Below are 19,471 nucleotides of genomic sequence, written 5' to 3'. Positions count from 1 at the left end.
ACAGATCCGATCAATGACAATGACTTCGGCGTCGTCAACGTTGCAGATCCGGAGACATGAGTATTCCGGAGACTTGGATATAGTCATATTAGTCATATTTGTAGACATAGATACTTTGCCGTTTTATGCTATTAACATGGATGTTGTGAGTTTGTTCACAGATTTATCCTTTTTGTTTTTAGCGAATATGAATTTGTATTGTATCGATGTACTCTATCAATTTGAATGAATGAATACTGGTTACTTTTCTCAAAAAAAAAAGTTGTATCCCCCTCCCATGGGAAGATTTGTGTAAGGAACGGTGTGGCTATTGCCACTCCAAAATTTCCCCATTTTTTTTCTTCATGTTATACCTTATGGTTCATAGTTTAGAATTTACAGATATTTTAAGTGTAGCTCTACAAAAGAGTAAACAAGAAGGAGAAGAGAATGTTGTTGCTGATTTTGTGGAAACATCCTGATCTCATTGTTTGTGGATATGTCTCTAAAAGAGGAAAGAAGAAGAAGATGAATAGTGTTTGTTGGTGAAAGAGGCAAAGCAGCCAAGTATAAAATGAAGAATTCTGCTCTTTACCCAACACATTTTGCTTGCGCTCAGCTGAATTTCCAAATATACCCCAGTGTGAGTTAAGTCTCGCAGCGTGACTTAACTCACGCACCTTATAGCTCTACGTGCCTTAAGTCACGCACCACTGGCTTGTGCATGAGTTAACTCACCAGGTTGGCCGGTTGGTCAGAGCTCAAGAACACAAGTTTTTTGGACTTTGGTCAGCTTTTCAACCTTCAATCTACACGTTTTTTACAACTCTTGTAACACCCATACTAAACGTATCTAGAAAGTTTAGCATGTGTGTTATCATTAGTACTGGATATATTAAAATTTACATCATTAAAACTTCGAATGAATAACTTATACAACAATATGTGTTCGTACAAAGATAATGCAACTAAACTTTTCTAAAGTATAATAAGTACATCCTTGATTATCCATAACATCCGGCTACAGGTACGAACGATCACTTGTTGGAACATCCATTCAGCTACTAGCTTGCCATCCGTCCTGTTTATTTGAAACAAATAAGGATTGGGATGAGACATAATGTCTCGGTGTGTTCCCCTAAATCCTAGGCTATAGGGAACCTCAGGGGAAACCTATGGTCACCACGTGTCTACAATACAACCTGACGGTTGATTATATGTGTGTGGTCATGCTTCCTAGACGGTAGTGCATGCAGGACCCGTCATAGGTTCATCTTAACATGTTATAGGCTTTACTTCTTATACGTGTCATGGCGGTCAAGGGGAAACTAAAACCGCATTGCCAAGAATACGCTCTACGTATCGAGGCATAAGCATAACGTAATCATGACACGATTCTAGCCGGACGATTAGGAGAAACCTAAGATCGTCATCGGCATAACATTCTTTACTTGTTCTATTCATATCTTGCACTCGTCTAATAGCATCTCGTGCTCTTGTTCTTAAACATAATCGTACATGAGTTCATTCATGATCATAATCATAGTCATATCATACATAATCGCACATATGTTCATTCATTATGTTAGCGTTGAACAAACATTCATTATCTTGATTTATTTTACGAAAAGCCCCGGGTGGAGTAACCCCGAGTACAATCTAAACATGACCGATGAAAACCTAGCTAAGGCACATCGGACTCCCTCGGTGTCGTGCGGGTCCTTTACGGCTTGAATCGTTCTCCTTGGAGAACCTCTCGTATCCCTCTGATGTGGATAACAAGAGACACGAACACCTACATCTTGATTACTCAGTGATATGTGGGTCCCTTGCGGCTTGAATCGTTCTCATCATGAGAACCCCTTGTATCCCCCTGGCGTGGATAGCAAGAGACATGCCACCTACATTATATTAGTCATGGTCTTGTCGTTCATGAAGGTTAAACTTATTCATGCTTGCGTGTTTACCTCGGAACCTTGATCGATCCGATTAGCGGTAAATTTCATACTTTTTCATTCAGGTACATTCTTAAACATGGTGGAGAGAAATAACTTATCAATCCACGGCTTAACATACTTGCTTAGCCATTCTATCTCATGTGCGCAGAGATTGCACTTCGCGTCTTAATATACTTAACACCCTAGTACATTTACTAGTCATACTTAGGGATTCTTATTATCATTCTATTTCTCGACTAGCTATGTCAAGGCTCTATATTCTTTCCCTTGCTTAATAATCAACTTGCTACCTCAATTTATATGATAACATTTCTCATTTTTCATGCTTTACTAGCTTTGTCAAATACTTGCTTCATTCATAAGAAAGCAGTGCAAAAGATTATCATTTAGGACCTTGGTTTGAGGGGTTTATTTTATAAAAAGACTGCTCGAAGAAAACTTGAGCCGAACATGCCAACAACACGCGAAACGAGCCAACAGTGCACTGTGCACTGTCCACTCGCCTCGCGAGTAAGCTTGCTCGCCGTGGCGAGTAGCTGCTCGCTGTGGCGAGTTCAGGGGCGAGCAACACCCCAGTTTTGTGTTCCTGCTCGCCTCGCGAGCTACCTGCTCGCTGTGGCTAGTAATGACAGACCAGCACCTGCAAAATTGGTATTTTTGACCCAAAACCTCAAACCCAAGTGTCCTTAACCATTTTTAAACATATTTGATCATAGAATACTTGTAAAACACTCATATGGAAAGTATTAACAAGTTTAGCAAGCATGACAAAAGAAGGGGCAACTAGTTCAAGCATAAACCCTAGCATTCATTACTTTTCTTACATGTTAATTCACATGTGGGTAATCTATCAATGGAACTCACCTAAACAAGTTCTTGTGACAGCTCCAAGTTCCAAGCTCAAACAAGCCAAAACCCTAGCTCTTGGTCAAATTACTTCCTTTGCTCAAAACATTCAATCTTGATGTTTTCTTGCAATTTAAGACATCATGATCCCTTGTTGTTCAACAATCTTTAAGTTTATATCCCAACTCAAAGCTTCTTCACCAAAACCCTAATCTCAAGAGAATCTCTTTGTGAGGAAGAATAGTGATATCATTCCATTCCAAGCTTCATATTAGTTCTTTGATCAAGGTAAAACCATAACATATACAAGCTCTAGCTTCAAACATAACCTCCACTTTACACCCATCAAACCCTAACTTCTTGAATCCATTCTTGAGAGGAGGAATAGAGAAATCAAACAAAACCCAAGCTTCCTTAAGCTTAAAAGATCAAGAGGGAACAAGGTCTAAAAGCTAATCATGAAAAGATGAAGATTTAGGAAAGGATTAGTGGAGAAGAAGAGAGGGATTGGCCTGAATGAAGAAGAGAGAAGGAGGAGAAAAATCTTTGCCAAGTACTAGAGAGAGAAAGAATGAGTGAAATGAGATATTTTGGGACAAACATCAAATAAATATCATGTTTGCATGGAATTACCAATTTGCCCTTGCCTTAAACGTGTTTAATTCGACACTGATACTTTATCTGTGTTAGGCTGACATCACATAGTAAATATTTTCCATTACACTTACCTTCCATGAACTTTAATCCTCCGGCACGATCGACTGGTAATATTCCGATACTGACAGGCTGGATATTTCAACTCTACACGTTTTTTTGACTACATTTATGGTAGTTATAACCTATGTTACCATTCACACCTATAAATACCCCACCAAACTTCCTCATTTCCTCACACCATCTCACATTCTCACTATCCTCCTCACTATCTCCCCTTATGAATTTCTTTCTTTCCTTTCCTTTTTTTAGTCTTTATTTTGGTGTAAATTTCTTCTTTTTTTAGTCTTTATTTAGGTTATCTTGGGGTAAAGAATGATTGGTGAGCAGTCTTCTTGGGGTAAAATGAAGCAGATTTAGTTTTACCCCAAAGGTGAAACTAAATGTGCAGATTTAGTTTTATCCCAGGAAGACAGGTTTTCTTGTGGATTTCTTTTAGTTTTACCACAGGAAGCTAGGTTTTCTGGTGTTTTTTTTTTTTTTAGTTTTATCCTAGGTAGGTAGGTTTTCTGGTGTTTTTTTTCCGCAGATTTTGTTTTACCCCAATGTAAATGTAATAAGAATTATATTAATAAAATGATATTTTATATTATTATTTTTGTTAATTTTTTCATTTATTTTATGATTGCGTATTTAATAAATAAATTCGAATAAAGTGAATAAATAAATTAGAATAAAGTGAATAAATAAATTCGAATAAAGTAAATAAATTAATTTGAATAATGTGAATAAATAAATTAGAATAAAGTAAATAAATTAATTAGAATAACATAAATAAATAAATTAGAATAACATAAATAAATAAATAGGTTAAGTATGTGTTTGGTCCCTATAAAATTGGGAACTTATAAGTTTAGTCCTTACTTAATTTTAATAGGTTTTTTAGTCCTTACAAAAAAAATTACTTCTAATTTTATTCCCTGTTAAAACAAAGTTTGTTTAATTATCCATAAACTCTTAAATTTTTGAACAATTTTTTTAAGACAAGTTTAGAACACTATGAAAGGTTCATTTACAAAAAAATTAGATTTTTTTTAACATGAAAAAAATTAAATATGAATTTTTTAAAACAGCCAAAGTTAAAGATAAAATTTATAAAATCTGGACGTAGAAATCAAATTTTGCGACAATTTTTTGCAGAGGAACTTTTAGTAATGTTCTTAACACGTCTGCAAAAAACTGTTTAAAAACTCAAGAGTTTAAACATAAATTAAACAAATTTGAATTGAGGATGGATGAATACTGAGTGCAGAAATTTTATTTAAGGACTAAAAAAACTATTAAAATTAAGTAAGGACTAAACTTAAAAGGTCGCAATTTTATAGGGACCAAAAACATATTTAACCCTAAATAAATAAGAATAGAGTAAATAAATAAAGGGTTAAATATGTTTTTGGTCCCTATAAAATTGCGACCTTCTAAGTTTAGTCCTTACTTAATTTTAATAGCTTTTTTAATCCCTACAAAAAAAATTTACTTATAATTTTAGCCCTGCTAAAATAAATTTTGGTTAATTATCCTTAAACTCTTAAATTTTTTAACGATTCTTTTTATACAAGTTTAGAACACCATGAAAGGTTCATTTACTAAAATCTATAATTTTTTAACATGAAATAAATTAAATATGAATTTTTTAAAACGACAAAAGTTTAAGATATAAGTAACAAAAATATTGACGTAGAAATCAAATTTTTGCGATATTTTTTTCGGAGGACCTTTTAATAACGTTCTTAACACGCCTGTAAAAAATTGTTGAAAAACTTAAGAGTTTAAGCATAAATTAAACAAATTTGGATTGAGTAAGGACTAATATTGAGTGCAGAAATTTTTTGTAGGGATTGAAAAAGCTATTAAAATTAAGTAAGGACTAAACTTACAAGGTCGCAATTTTGTAGGGACCAAAAACATAATTAACCCATAAATAAATTGGAATAACGTAAATAAATAAATTTGAATAACGTAAATAAATTAATTTGAATAACGTGAATAAATAGATTAGAAAAACTCTGCGCAACTTAACTCACGCTACGTAAGTTAAAGTGCGCAGATTTTAACACTTGCGTTAGTTAAGTAATGCAGGGGTATTTTTGGCATTTCAGTTGGGCGTGAGCAAAATATATTGGGAGAAGAGCAGAATTCTAAAATGAATGTTAGGGCTTTGTGTATATTGAGCATGAAAATGGGCTATTTTATGCCCAATTTATTAGTTTGAGGGAAGTTTTACCCGATAACCCTACATTTATACCTTCACCCTAACGTTTCATATGAACTGCCTATTTTACCCTCATATATAAACCTATAAACCTAGAAACTATTTTTTTTCATTTGTCTAAAAAAATTCAAGTGTAAATGTGTTTTCCTGTGCTTTCTTTGCCATAAATCATCAAGAGTAAACGGATCTATTGTTGATTCAGATTTATTAACATGGTGCATTTTCTAGAAACAGTTTTTGAAATTTATGAGTGTTCTGCCGTGGTTCTCAATTCATATCTGTTGTTGGAAAATAGTAATTTTTGGAATGGTATGATTTTCGGTTTGTATTGTGCATTGGAAGTTTATGATTTTTCTGGAAATCAAACAAACCAAAATCGTTTTCAACCTCATGGATTATGGTTAACATGAATAATATGCGATTCAATAAAAAAAAAGACCATAATTGTATGAGATTCAATTCAACCGTTACAATATCATTTTGAATTTCTTATTATTGCAGGCAAGAGAACTTATTTGAAAGTTAACTGAGCTAAGGGATTCTCTTATTGAGCAAAATAAAAGGCGTCAAACCAAGTTGTTTGGGCTCCAGTGGCAAGGAGCTTCTTCCAAGTACGTACCCGGGAAATACCGGCTTCGATTCCTAGGGGTAACAACGTTTGACCAGTGTGCATGCTTCTACGCATGAGTCGGATTAGTCGCCCACCTTTGGTGGGTCAGAAACCGGTGCGAAAGCCAAAAAAAATAAAAATAAAATAAAAGGCTTCAACAAGAGCTGGTATGTCATTTATTCTGTAGATATCTTTTAAGCATACACCATCGTGTACATTTATAACCAATGGTTCTCTTATAAAATTATTGATCGATTGGATCTTGTTATTCATAGAATCTTTTGAGGCGTGAGGCCAAAGGCGACTGTGATGTACATTCGACATGTTGATGAAGGCTATATCATGGTCATGAGGAATGAGACATAGTATCACATGGAAGGAGTACCTGGATTTTACTCTTGAAGCTACCAACTATAACTAACTAGAGATCAAATTTCTGTGCTATTTTTTAGAAGGAAAAAAGTCATGTTTACTAATAGGATAAAGTTGTTTCATCTGAGTAGAATATTTCAAAGCCTAAATATGCCAAGTCTCTATAAAATTATGAATTATGAATTTTGGTTTCTAATTAAAGCTCATTTTACTGCTCCTAGCTGCTTTTTCTTGCTTATTTGCTATCAAAATCTTAGAACCAAACAGCAAAGAATTGGATCAACTATTAATCTCACAAAAACAAATAATTGATGTAGAAACAATAACATTAAGCTAACTATATTTTAAACATTATAAAAAGTACATATCAGAAAATTGTAAGGCAAAAAAAAAAAAAGAAACTTTGAACTACATTAAAATTAAAACTTAAAAGCTTGAATTATATATTAAAAAAAGCACATCAGAAATTTAACTTATCCACATTAATATAAACAGAATTATAGCTTGAACTGGAGGCACATTGAGCCAAATAATATTTGAAAGTTGCACTAGCATTGACGTGCCTTTACAATCAAAAGTTGGTATTATAATATAGAGACTAACTGATTACTTTGTAAACAAAAGATCATATCTTATGTTCTCCCTAAAAAAAAAGATCATATTTTATGTTTAGAACACGTTATTATAATTTGTAGGCTAATTAAGGCTTAATTGTGATTTTGACCCTCTAACTTTTTCTTTCTGGCAAATTCTATGTAACCCGTATACATCTCCAAATTGTGAAATTCAAACACAAAAATTTGACGTGTATAAACAACCCCATATGTTGAGTTATCTACTATTCTTTTTTTCTATTTTTTAAGGGCGTAATCCACTAGTGTTATCCATTATAATCCATACTTTTTTACAAAAAGACAATCACCCACTAAAGGCGAGTCACTTTTACTTTAATCAAGGTTCTCGTTCGAATCCAACCTTAGACATGCAGTAGCGTTAAAACTCTAGGTAGAGTTTGCCGCCTATTTGGATCCCATAAGGCTAGAGCGATTATTCTACGTACTTGCGCGGGCGGAGGACCAGGGGTGTTCCCCGTGCGGTTTGGATCGGTTGTATACCATAAAGAAATATGTGATATTTGAAATCCTATTATACCATACTTGAATTCGTAGTTTCTTTATGGATAAATGAATATGACCGCACTTTTACATTCAACATTAAGAAACTACGAATTCAAGTATGGTATAATAGGATTTCAAATCACATATACATTTATCCATAAATCAACAACATTAATCAATAAAGAGCGATCATACTCAAATAAACATCAAGAGTTTCTTTCATCATTTGTCCATCTATCATAAATCATCAAATTGCACTAGCATCATCATTTGGAAGTATAATCATATACTCATTTCCACTTATATTCACATAAAGCACATAATCCACATAATGCATATAATTCACATAGTAAACATAACTCACATACATCACATTATTACACATAGATTTTGCATGCAATGCTCTAGACACAACTCTACATGCATGTGGTACCATTTTTTAGATGTCGGAGTTATTTTACCGATTGATCTTATCACCACTTGGACTTTGAAATATCCTAAATCACCACATGGATAAAATTATCCTATCACCACTTGGATATAGAAATATCCTAACACCAACACTCATGAATGCAAACATATTACTCACCATTTTATATACATGTATTCATCACCATTATATACATATAAATATACACACACCATCACGAATTATCATCATCAATAAATCATCTTCACCAAAATCATCAACACCATAATCATCATCAAGATAATGCATTTTGCATTTAAAGAGGATTAAGCATAATTTGCATTTAAAGATGATTAAGCATTTTCACCTAGTTAATCAGTTCATCTTGTGCATATCAATCGCTAATTCAATCATAATTCATCATATTATCATGAGAAAAAAATCATTTGCAAGCTATCATGCCATAATTCATCATTTCACCAAAGTTCATCTATATTTACAAAGTTCTTCTATTTTTACATATTTCAACAAAAACCAAATTTCACAATCATATACATTCTTGTCCTCCCTACATACTTCTTCTATGTTTATTATCACAGTAGTTTAAGCCTAACATTATCATTTCATTCGATAAAACATTACTTCATTTTAACTCATGCTTATGTTCAAGTTCTTAATCAAAGTTCGTCTCAAAACCCAAAAATTCAGTCCATTTCAAGAAATCATGGTTACATAACTTTAATTCATCAAAACATCACATAAGGAGTACTCAAGGATGTCCAGAAACACCCCCGAAGGATCGAAACGCACAAAACAGCTAGTCTTGTTCTGCACAGCTCGCCATGGCGAGCCACAGGGTCGCCCATCGAGCCCTCTATTCCTGGGAACCTATAAAATGTGTTTCCCTCTCGGCATCCCTCCCAAAAATAACCAAAATCCCTTTTTTTTTATCCCATGCATCCCAAAATCGTTGTATAAACATTACCCATGGTTAATACAATTCAAATGAGCGCTTATAAAACATTAAAACACAGATTCCACTTATAAATTTATGATTCTTCACCCAATTTTCCAAAACTAAAAAACTTCACATAATCACTTTTAAACCATGAAATTATCACTTAATTTCCACACAAACAACACCCACACTTACCCAATCATTTGTCAAGAACATACATCATGAATTCAACAACATCTTACAATAACATCATGATTTTCACACATTTAATCTAAAATATCAATAACAACTTATTCTATATCATCAAAGATGAGTTTAAGCACATAAACAACTTAATTTCACAAAGTTCATCACACCCATAATTAGCATAATCAATTAGCACGAAAATCAACTTAACACAACACCAATTTCATGAAAGTCATCAAAACAAACATGACCAATAACCATTCTATCACTTATAATCTCTAAATGGTAAATATTAACTTTCTTTTTACCTTAACCTTTCAAAACTAAGTTTTAATCTTGAATCTACTCTCCCTCTTGAGTCCTCCAAGCTAGATCTTCTTTTCTCTTGAAATTCTTCTTTCTTTCTGTTTTTCTCTCTTCTCCCAACTTTGCCTCTTTTCTCTAAAATGTCACAAATGAGCTCTTGACCTAAGATTACAAAGACTACTTCTCTTATATACTATTGGGCTTAGTCACACTGACTAATTGACTTAGTAACTTTCTACCACTCACAAGATGTTACTACACAATTACTTCATTAAAATCTTCACTATTACTCATACACCGCTATTCTATTCATTACCCCAAGTTACTACTAATTTCCTTAAATGCTCTTCATACCCAAAATTGCTAAAATACCCTTCACACTAAAATGACTAAATTACCCTTATTCCTCAGATTACCAGAATACCCTTAATTACTCAAAAACTCAATTATCAACAAATATAACACACCAAACAATTAAATACTACCTCCGTCCCTAATTATAGGACCCTTTTGAAAAAATAACGGGAATTAAGATAGTGGATATTTGTATTAAATATGTTTGTAATTACTATTGTTTTTACAATTTTATCCTTTAAGAGAGAGGGTTGGTTTATGTTTTCAACATGTTATTTATTGTTGATTGAAGAAAAAGATGTATAATAAATAGGGGCATGTATGTAAAGAAATAATTAATGTAGTTGGAAATAGCAAAGGGGTCTTATAAAAAGGGACAAAAAAAATTCTCAAAAGGGTCTTATAATTAGGGACGGAGGTAGTAATTAATAAAGCAGTTAAATAAATAAAATCCTAAAATTGGGTTGTTACAGTTTCCATTAATGGGATTTGTAACCATAGGTGTTATTGGAAAACTCATTGGTGGTGGCATAGATGCCATATGGTTAGAATGTGCTGAGGCTGCCATTGTCGAAACGAATGTAGGAGCAGTTACCCCAATAATCGTCGAAACTGTCATAGGAGAAGTTACTCTCATAGCATTTGACACATTAGCGCCACTAACTGGCACTTGGGTTGATTGTTCTTGTGTTCTTTGAACGTTACTCTGTGTGTTGGATGTAAAAGCGTTATTGGTGTTTGAACGAGCCATTTCAGGAGGGTTTTACAACTTCTTAAGCGCATACACACGTGAATCTTTAAGAAAAACTTATGCAATGAACAAACACCAACAAATTGGAAAACTTTCTAAGAAATGAATTTACTTAAAATTTTGAACAAAAAGGGTCCCACTGGGCGTGCAAATTTGTTTACAGGTGTTTATGGTGAACAATTACTAGTTTTAAATTAATTACTTGCAGGTTCAAACTAGTAAATCCTAAGATATATTTGTGCAATATTTCTTAGAAAACGCTTGAATGTTCATCATGTTCATAGTTTTTAAATGTAAAAAGATGAACTTTACTAACTATTTCGACTAGGTCGAAATTTGTTCAGGATCAAAAGTAAAATTTAAAATTAAATGCAAACAACTTATTTCTTAAAAAGCATTTGATTAAATAAATGAAGAAAAACGAATCATACATACATTTGCCTAAGACTCATTTCTCGTTGTAACAACCCTTCGTTAACCGTTAATTTTCACTCATTCGACCCAACCCCTCGTTAACCGTGAATTTATCTTATTTAAATCTTTAATTAAAAATATGTATGGCAAATCATTATAATAGGAACAATGCCAATAAAATAGGATTCCTTAAAAAAAAGTCAATAAAATAGGTACAATATTTTATTTTTTAAATGGATTATAATATATGTTTAAATCTGTATCTAATTGTACTATATTTAAATATAAGAACCCAAAAGGAGGGAATCAAAAAACAAAAAATTACGTGTATACAAAATCCCATGTTTGAGTTGAGTTATCCACTTCTATTTTTGGAGGGGGTAATCCAATAGTCTTATCCACCGTAATCCATACTCTTTTGACAAAACCATAATCACCAAGGCTTACAATCATTGAATATAAATAACAACAAAGTGTTTTCTTTTCTTTTGTGAAAAAAATGGGACAAACGGTTTCAGCTGCTTCATCTGATTACTATGACCTTGAAAAATGTGAAATTACAGAACAGAGTGATCCAAGTCTTACCCCATTTTATGGAAATTATGAAAAAATGAAATCACAAGAAGAAGATAGTTTCTGTCTCCAGATAGATCCTCAAGAGATACACTTTCCATGTAATTAATTTATTAAGCCTCTTCATTTCCTAAAAAAAAAAAAAAAAGTTTCCTTTTCTAATTATTTGTTTTCTCTCTTTTGCTTTTGTGAAACAGTTGAATTGAAGAAGAACATATCTTGCTCTTTGCAGTTGTTTAACCGGTTAGATAATGATGTGTATTTCCAGGTAATGATGTTTCTTCTCTCACTCAGTTTTCTTTGAGTTTGTAAATTTATGTGTGTGTTCTGAATCTTATTTGGAGTGAAATTGATGGTGTTGGTTCAGGTTAAACCAAAAAGTACAGATCCAAAGAAGTATTATGTTTCGCCTGCTTTTGGAGTTGTGTTGCCTAGGTCTACTCGTCGTATCATAGGTTTTCTTCTCTCTCTCACACACACTTTCTACATACTTTACTCTCCCTCTTGCACACAAAAGCACAAACACAAAAACATGCAAAGAGGAATCAATACTAGAGAGAAACACTTTTTTTTTTTTACAAACCAGAGAGAAACACTTAGTTGGGCACAATCCCGAATCAAAAATCAATACTATTGTGCGAGTGAAATATTTTTAATATTTTGCAGTTATAGTCTCCCTATTTTGTCATTTTCTAGGTTTTAGTCACTTTATTTCTAAGATCACAATTTTACTCCTTTGACACAATGTAATTTTAGAAAATATAATTTTTAGAAAAAATAATTTACAACGAGATATTTATGAGAAATTCTACTATACACTCGTAAATTTAGGTGCACATGTGCTTTTATTTATAAAATCTATAAATTAGCAATAATTTTAATGAAATAAATAGCTATTTATCGGCTTTTATATTTGTAAAAATATCGTTTCATTGTTTATAAGAATCATACTAATTTTTTTTCAGTTTATTGTAAAAAATAATTAATATTCTCTCTTATGAATAATAAAATCTAAAAAAATATAATATTTCGCTGTTTATGAGTCTACTAAGATTTGGTGTTCTGATGCACTCGAATTTTTGAGTCTACCATATAATTTGCCGATATTCAATTATCACCCAACAAATAATTTAGCGCCTCATAACAATCAAAGAGACTTGGTGAGGACCACCTCATAACCAACATTGTCCGCCAACTAACCGCTTTTTGAGTGTCATTATTTTCACCAACACCATTCTGATGTGCAACATTGGCACGACAATTAGAATCATAATTGTAAAAATCGCGATCAAAATTGCAAAATCCTACGATGAACTGCCACATGCAAATAAGTGAAACCTCAACCGGAAACCCTAGCAAAAACAAAATGCACACATGCATGTTTCCTTATTCAACGTAAAGCAAACATTATACATTTTAGATAAGCAAAGTCTTTAAATATTGTACTTTCTTCAGCCTATGTACTAACTAGGATTTGGCTATCCATAAGTAAGCAATTCTCAACAATCTCTTTGTGATTCCTTATTTGACCCTCTAAAGTGGTTTGTTCGCTTTAGTAGAGCTAAATCCGTGCATAAGTGAGGATATGCAGTTTCTTTTCAAATATCATTACATGGTATTCGTTGTATAATTTCATTATGTTCTCTTATCCTCACTTTCTTCGGTTGTTTGTGTCATATTTACATTTTCACATTGTAGTTACAATGCGATCCCAAAATGAGGCACCTCATGACATGGAATGCAAAGATATCATTCTCCTTCAATGCATAAAAATGGTAACCACAAATAAATTGTTTCTTGCCAGAAATTAAAGAATCGCAATATCTTATACATAGATACCTTGCTTATTTTAATTGTTTCCTTTTCTCATTGTATGTAGGTTAATAAAGAGTACAGCAATGAGATTGAAGAGCATAAATTGAGAATTGTCTATGTTGCTCCTCCTCAACCACCATTGCTAATTCGAGAAGGTACTGATAAAGATTTGAAAGCTTCCAATGAACAGGTTGGAAAGCAGGATACTTCATTTCAGGTAACATATTTTATATACATATGTCACATATTTTCTGCCATAAAGAAAATATCTTCTGAGATATAAAAGATTGTGATCGTTCTATTTTAGTTTAAGGAGGTCGGAATCACCTTCCGATGGTATTTGAAAATTTAAATACACAATTTTTCAAGTTTTATGATTTCATGTACTGATTTATATTACTGAACTGGTCTGTGATTTTCTTTTCCATTCCGCAGCAGACCATATTCATGTCTAGATTGCTCTTAGTAAGATTTGAGTTCGAAAAAATTGGTGCTCATTTTGAGTTTCTTATTATGTCAGGCCAAAGCGCTTATTTCAAAGTTAACTGAGGAGAGGAATTCACTTATTGAGCAAAACAAACGGCTTCGACAAGAATTGGTATTGCATTTATTCCATCAACTTTCTTTTGAATTGGTATTGCTATCATATCATCCTATTTTCATTTTTTAAATAGTGACCTCCAAAGTGGATTTCATAATGAAGTTTTCTTTAATCACTTCTAATTTTTTCATTTGTTATGTTATTTTTTAATAACAAATATATGTTCATTCAACTATTTAAATGAACTGAATTTCATAACTGTCTTAATTTACGATTTAGGAAAGATAAGATCATCTTAGTCATCTGTTATCTTAAAAGTTTTTTCTGATTCCATCTTAGTCCTTGCTAGTGAAGTTTGTGTTGCTGTAAGGTCACTTGTTGTATAAGTCGTTGCATTTGCATCCTTTTCTCTTTAGTTATTTCATTCTCCCAAATTACCCATTAAGCCAATTTAAAACAATACAATGTAGCATACATCATTATTTCCTTCTCCCGTATTTCCTTTTTTGTATGGCGACTTCCATACTCGGCCATATTATTTACAGCTTTAACAGAAAAAGGAAATATTCTTCCATGTTTCTTTATTACGATGGACACTAAATCTCTTTCCTACAAAAACTTCAGTTGAAGCCTTGGTGATAGTTGTTGGCTTAGGAATATTGAGCCCTTGGTGACCCAAAATCACACTTCTTTTTATCCAAAGTGTTTTATTGCAGCATTTTAAAAACCCTCCTCAACTGATTTACATGGCTATTCTCGTCAAAGAATACTAGTACAGACTTTCTCATGTATGGTTTGAGTACCTCATTCATTAAGGCTTGGACGGGAATCGTATCCTCTCCTGTTGTGTCTGGTTGATGTAACGTACCAACGTTTTATGATTACATTAGTTCTTTGTGATTCATCTTTATCATTTTCCTTGTCAAAATTGTTAAACACTTAGATTAGAAGTTAATAATTGCGCCAATATGTACATTTTATAACCAATGATTCTCTTGGAAAATTATTGATTGGTTGAATCTTGTCATCCACAGAATCGTTTGACACGTTGAAGAAATTTATATCATGGTCGTGAGGCGTGAGACACTGAAGCCGCCAATTAACTACGGATCAGACTTTTATGTTATCTTTATTGGAGAAAACTAATGCTTACTAATAGAAGAAAGTACTTTTATCAGTTCTACTTTTAGTCACGTATCATCGGTAGAATGTTGCTTATTCCAACCGTACTAATGTTTAAATTGCTTTGTTTTCTAGATAATCTAGACAATAGTATATACCTCTATCATCAGTGTATATAAATTTTTATCTATATCTTATCTATATCTCTTTCATTGAACATTGTTGTGGCATTTGAATTCTTTGTTACCAAAACAAATTCAAAACATTTCCTTTGGTATTCGGCAAGTCCAGTATAGAAATATGCAAGCAAACAAGTAACATTCAAGCAAGAAACATTTGATGAAGGATACTGAGATGGAACCAAGCAACCACCAGAAGACATGAGCATTGAAAATGAGATTTGGAGATGACGAAGATCCCATGCAATTAGGTTATTAAAAGAAATTCACATCTGATTTCTATGCAACACAGACTATTGCTTAATTAGGTTATTGACCAGTTGATCTGTCACAACCACATCGATACGATTCATGATCAATCTAATTTAATTTTTAAAAGAAATTCACATCTGATTTTTATGCAACGCAGACTATTGCATAATTATGTTATTGACCCGTTGATCTGTCAAAACCACATCGTTATGATTCATGATGATTCTAATTTAGTTTTATGATTTCCGACTTAAGAAATATATTTGAAAATTGAAGTGCTTCATTTTCCAGGTTTTATGAGTTTATGTAATGATTTATATCACTGTACTAGACTTCGTTTTATGATTTTCTTTTCAATTTAGGCATGTTCTTTGGGAATGTGAATGTCCGCCAAATAAGTTGTTTGAAGTTTAGTAAGAAAAACTACTAATAGACTTGATTGCGAAGTATGGGTTGCTCTTGTTAAGATGTGAATTCTGAAAAATTGGTGCTCAATTTAGAATTTCTTATTATTTCAGGCAAGAGCGCTTATTTCAAAGTTAACCGAGGAGAGAAATTCTGTTATTGAGCAAAATATATGGCTTCAGCAAGAACTGGTATGTCATTCATTCCGTAAAATTCTTTTAAGGATACACCATAGTGTACATTTTATAAGCAATGCTTCTGCTAAAACATTATTGATCGATTGAATCTTGTCACGAGTAGAATCTTTTGAAGCGTGAGGCCAACGACGACTGTCATACACAGTAGACATGTTGATGAAAGCTATATCATGGTCATGAGCAATGAGACATAGTATCAGATGGAAGGAGTTCCTGGACAAAAAGTCATGTTTACTAATAGGATAAAGTTGTTTCATCTGTTTTATACTTTTAGGCACGTATGAGCTGAATATTTGTTTATTCCAACAGTACTTTCTTTAGTTTTGCAGCCTAAGTGCTGGTATCTCTCACCTTGCTCCTCATTGTTATTGGTTATCTTAATGTCTATTTGTGACATTATAAAAGTGTCTAGTAATACTATCCAGGAGCTATACAATTTATTTGTGGTGACAATATTATTTTTGCAATTAAAGCCTAAGTATGTTACTTCATTATAAAATTATGAATTATAAATTTTGATTTCGAAGTTAACATTAACTTTCATGCACTAAATGTGTAAATTTTTTTCGCACATGCATTCAGTCAAATCTCACTAAGTTTTAGTTTGTTATTAATTCATAATCATGTTTAGTAGAGTTAGTTGTGATTAGTTTTACATTTAGATAATTTTGTTAGTTAGTTACATGAAGACTTGTTCTCTAAGTCATGCATATAAATACCATGTAAACTCTCTATTCATCAATCAATGAAATCATAACAACTTTCCAATACTCTCTTCTCTCTCCATAACAAACTCTAATTACTCTCTTCTTCTTCCTCCATAATTCCTTCATAACCTAGCTTTGCTTACAATGCAAGAAACACAAGTTGCACTAATAATTAGCATCTAGAGACTTTGGTTCTGATTCTGGGAAACACGAGTGAAATTGTGAGGGGTGAATCTCTAGGAAACACGAGTGAAGTGTGTGAAAATGCAGACTTTCTCACGTATGGTTTGAGTACCTCGTTCATTAAGGCTTGGACGGGAATCGTATCCTCTCCTGTTGTGTCTGGTTGAAGCAACGTACCAATGTTTTATGATTACATTAGTTCTTTCGTGATTCATCTTTATCATTTTCCTTGTCAAAATTGTTAAACACTTGGATTAGAAGTTAATAATTGCGCCGTAATGTACATTTTATAACCAGTGGTTCTGTTGGAAAATTATTGATTGATTGAATCTTGTATTCCACAGAATCTTTTGACACGTTGATGAAATTTATATCTTGGTCGTGAGGCGTGAGACACTGAAGCCGCCAATTAACTACAAATCAGACTTTTATGTTATCTTTATTGGAGAAAACTAATGCTTACTAATAGAAGAAAGTACTTTTATCAGTTCTACTTTTAGTCACGTATCATCAGTAGAATGTTGCTTATTCCAACCGTACTAATGTTTAAATTGCTTTGTTTTCTAGATAATCTAGACAATAGTATACCTCTATCAGAAGTGTATATGTATTTTTATCTATATCTTATCTATATCTCTTTCATTGAACATTGTTGTGGCATTTGAATTCTTTGTTACCAAAACAAATTCAAAACATTTCCTTTGGTATTCGGCAAGGTCGAGTATAGAAATATGCAAGCAAACAAGTAACATTCAAGCAAGAAACATTTGATGAAGGATACTGAGATGGAACCAAGCAACCACCAGAAGACATGAGCATTGAAAATGGGATATGGAGATGACGAAGATCCCATGGACGACAACCAACAAAAAATTTAGGTTTATAATTAATAAATTTCTCAATAAAGCAAAAAAAATTCTAGAGTTTATTGCGAATTTAAAGATTTTGGTTTTTAAGTTTAGAAGAGTGAACATAGCACTAAGATTTGTACTATTTAAAGGTGTATTTTTATTTTTATTTTGTTACAAGAGCAAACAATAGAAAAACGGAGAAAAAAAGAAAGACGGAAAAACAAAGAAACTACTCTCTATGATAGAAAGTTCTAGCTTCGTCCATTCTAAGGAGATTCAAGAGATCAGCTGGAGGGGAGGCATGGTAGAGAAACTCATTATCCAACGAGGCTCCAAGATTGGCCAAAAAAATTCGCGCAATGATTACTCTCTCTAAGAGTGTGACTAACAATTACATTACTGTACTCAATCAAATCCTTCACATCTTGGATCAAAATTGCATAAACATGAAACCTCATTGCTTGACCTTTGAGGAGGTTGATACAATGCAAGGAGTCAGTGTAGCAAACAAGCTCAATGATATATAAGGTTTTTGCCAAGATAAGACCCTGGTAGATAGTGCAAAGCTCAGCATACAAGATGTCAGATGTATCATTTATAAAACCTGAAAAACTGGATAAATAAAGTCCTGCATTGTTTCGAATGATTCCACAAAAACCAGCTCTCGCGGGGTGCCCAAAAAACTACCATCACCATTGAGGATAGCACAAGAGTGGCTATCATTATTCCACTTAATGAATCTATCAAAATGCTCACATGTATATTATTTCCAAAGCAAGTGTTGAAAGAATCCGTCATTGTTAAAGGAGAGGCGACTAAGGGGCCAGATCTCGTTGCCTAAATACATAAGATTACGGTGACGCCAAGCCCACCAAACACTAGCTGCAAAAATGTATTTGAGTAGACATAGTTGATTTTGTTTAAGGAAAATATTAAAAAAATTATTGGTTTCTTTATTTTTAATAAAAAATTAAAAAAAAATTATCATGTGTCTTGCAAGCGTGGTTTTGAAATTATTTTAAAATAAACAAGAATTAGTGTACCCATTTTAAAAGATCAAAGACTTAAACGAAAGGAAAAAAAAAGTAATGAACTTTTCTTTACGGAAAAATAATATACTTTTTTTAATAAAGAAAAAATAATATACTTAAAATCTTACTTATAAATAAAACAAAAATTCATAAATTCCTTCAAAAAAAAACAAAAATTTATACAAACAATAAATGAATTTTTCCGGTCAAAAAATAAAAGAAAAAACAGCTACCCTTTGATTTACCCAGCTTTCATCAAAACTTTCAAAATAGCAGTTTTGACCTACAACTATAGTTCATTTTGTAAAAATGATGCCCACTTGATTTTGTCCGGTGTTAGGGGCCAAAATCGATGGTTTCTAGAAATTGAGAGGTCAAAAGTCCAATTTAGCTAAGTATTAAAATACACATGTGTTATCTAACTCATT

General features: G+C 32.6%; 1 protein-coding gene across 2 annotated transcripts; it reads left to right on the top strand.

Annotated features, from left to right (window-relative positions):
• Positions 1 to 11,588: 11,588 nt before the first annotated feature.
• LOC146927233 (vesicle-associated protein 1-2-like) lies at positions 11,589 to 16,724 on the top strand. Of its 2 annotated transcripts, XM_085700577.1 has the most exons (8): positions 11,589 to 11,861; positions 11,958 to 12,028; positions 12,128 to 12,215; positions 13,459 to 13,535; positions 13,640 to 13,792; positions 14,096 to 14,173; positions 16,188 to 16,265; positions 16,375 to 16,724. In XM_085700577.1, the coding sequence occupies exons 1-8, from the start codon at positions 11,687 to 11,689 to the stop codon at positions 16,417 to 16,419; spliced, it is 765 nt and encodes a 254-aa protein (XP_085556703.1). In that variant the 5' UTR covers positions 11,589 to 11,686; the 3' UTR covers positions 16,420 to 16,724. The 2 variants fall into 2 exon arrangements, with proteins under 2 accessions (XP_085556703.1, XP_085556704.1); XM_085700578.1 differs by lacking the exons at positions 16,188 to 16,265; positions 16,375 to 16,724 and adding an exon at positions 15,151 to 15,474 and having other exon boundaries at positions 11,642 to 11,861.
• The last annotated feature ends 2,747 nt before the right edge of the window (positions 16,725 to 19,471 follow it).

The sequence above is a fragment of the Medicago sativa genome, chromosome 4, assembly GCF_051527215.1.
Source record: "Medicago sativa cultivar Bolivia chromosome 4, Bolivia_mono, whole genome shotgun sequence".
Taxonomy (NCBI): domain Eukaryota; kingdom Viridiplantae; phylum Streptophyta; class Magnoliopsida; order Fabales; family Fabaceae; genus Medicago; species Medicago sativa.
This window is presented reverse-complemented; position numbering and strand designations above follow the sequence as displayed.

Bases quoted from the DNA above. Each gene is read 5' to 3' on its own strand.
- LOC146927233 (XM_085700577.1), top strand. From the start codon at position 11,687: ATGGGACAAACGGTTTCAGCTGCTTCATCTGATTACTATGACCTTGAA. The intron at 12,216-13,458 runs GTTTTCTTCTCT...TTCACATTGTAG, and splicing joins GTCTACTCGTCGTATCATAG to TTACAATGCGATCCCAAAAT. The intron at 16,266-16,374 runs GTATGTCATTCA...TGTCACGAGTAG, and splicing joins TATGGCTTCAGCAAGAACTG to AATCTTTTGAAGCGTGAGGC.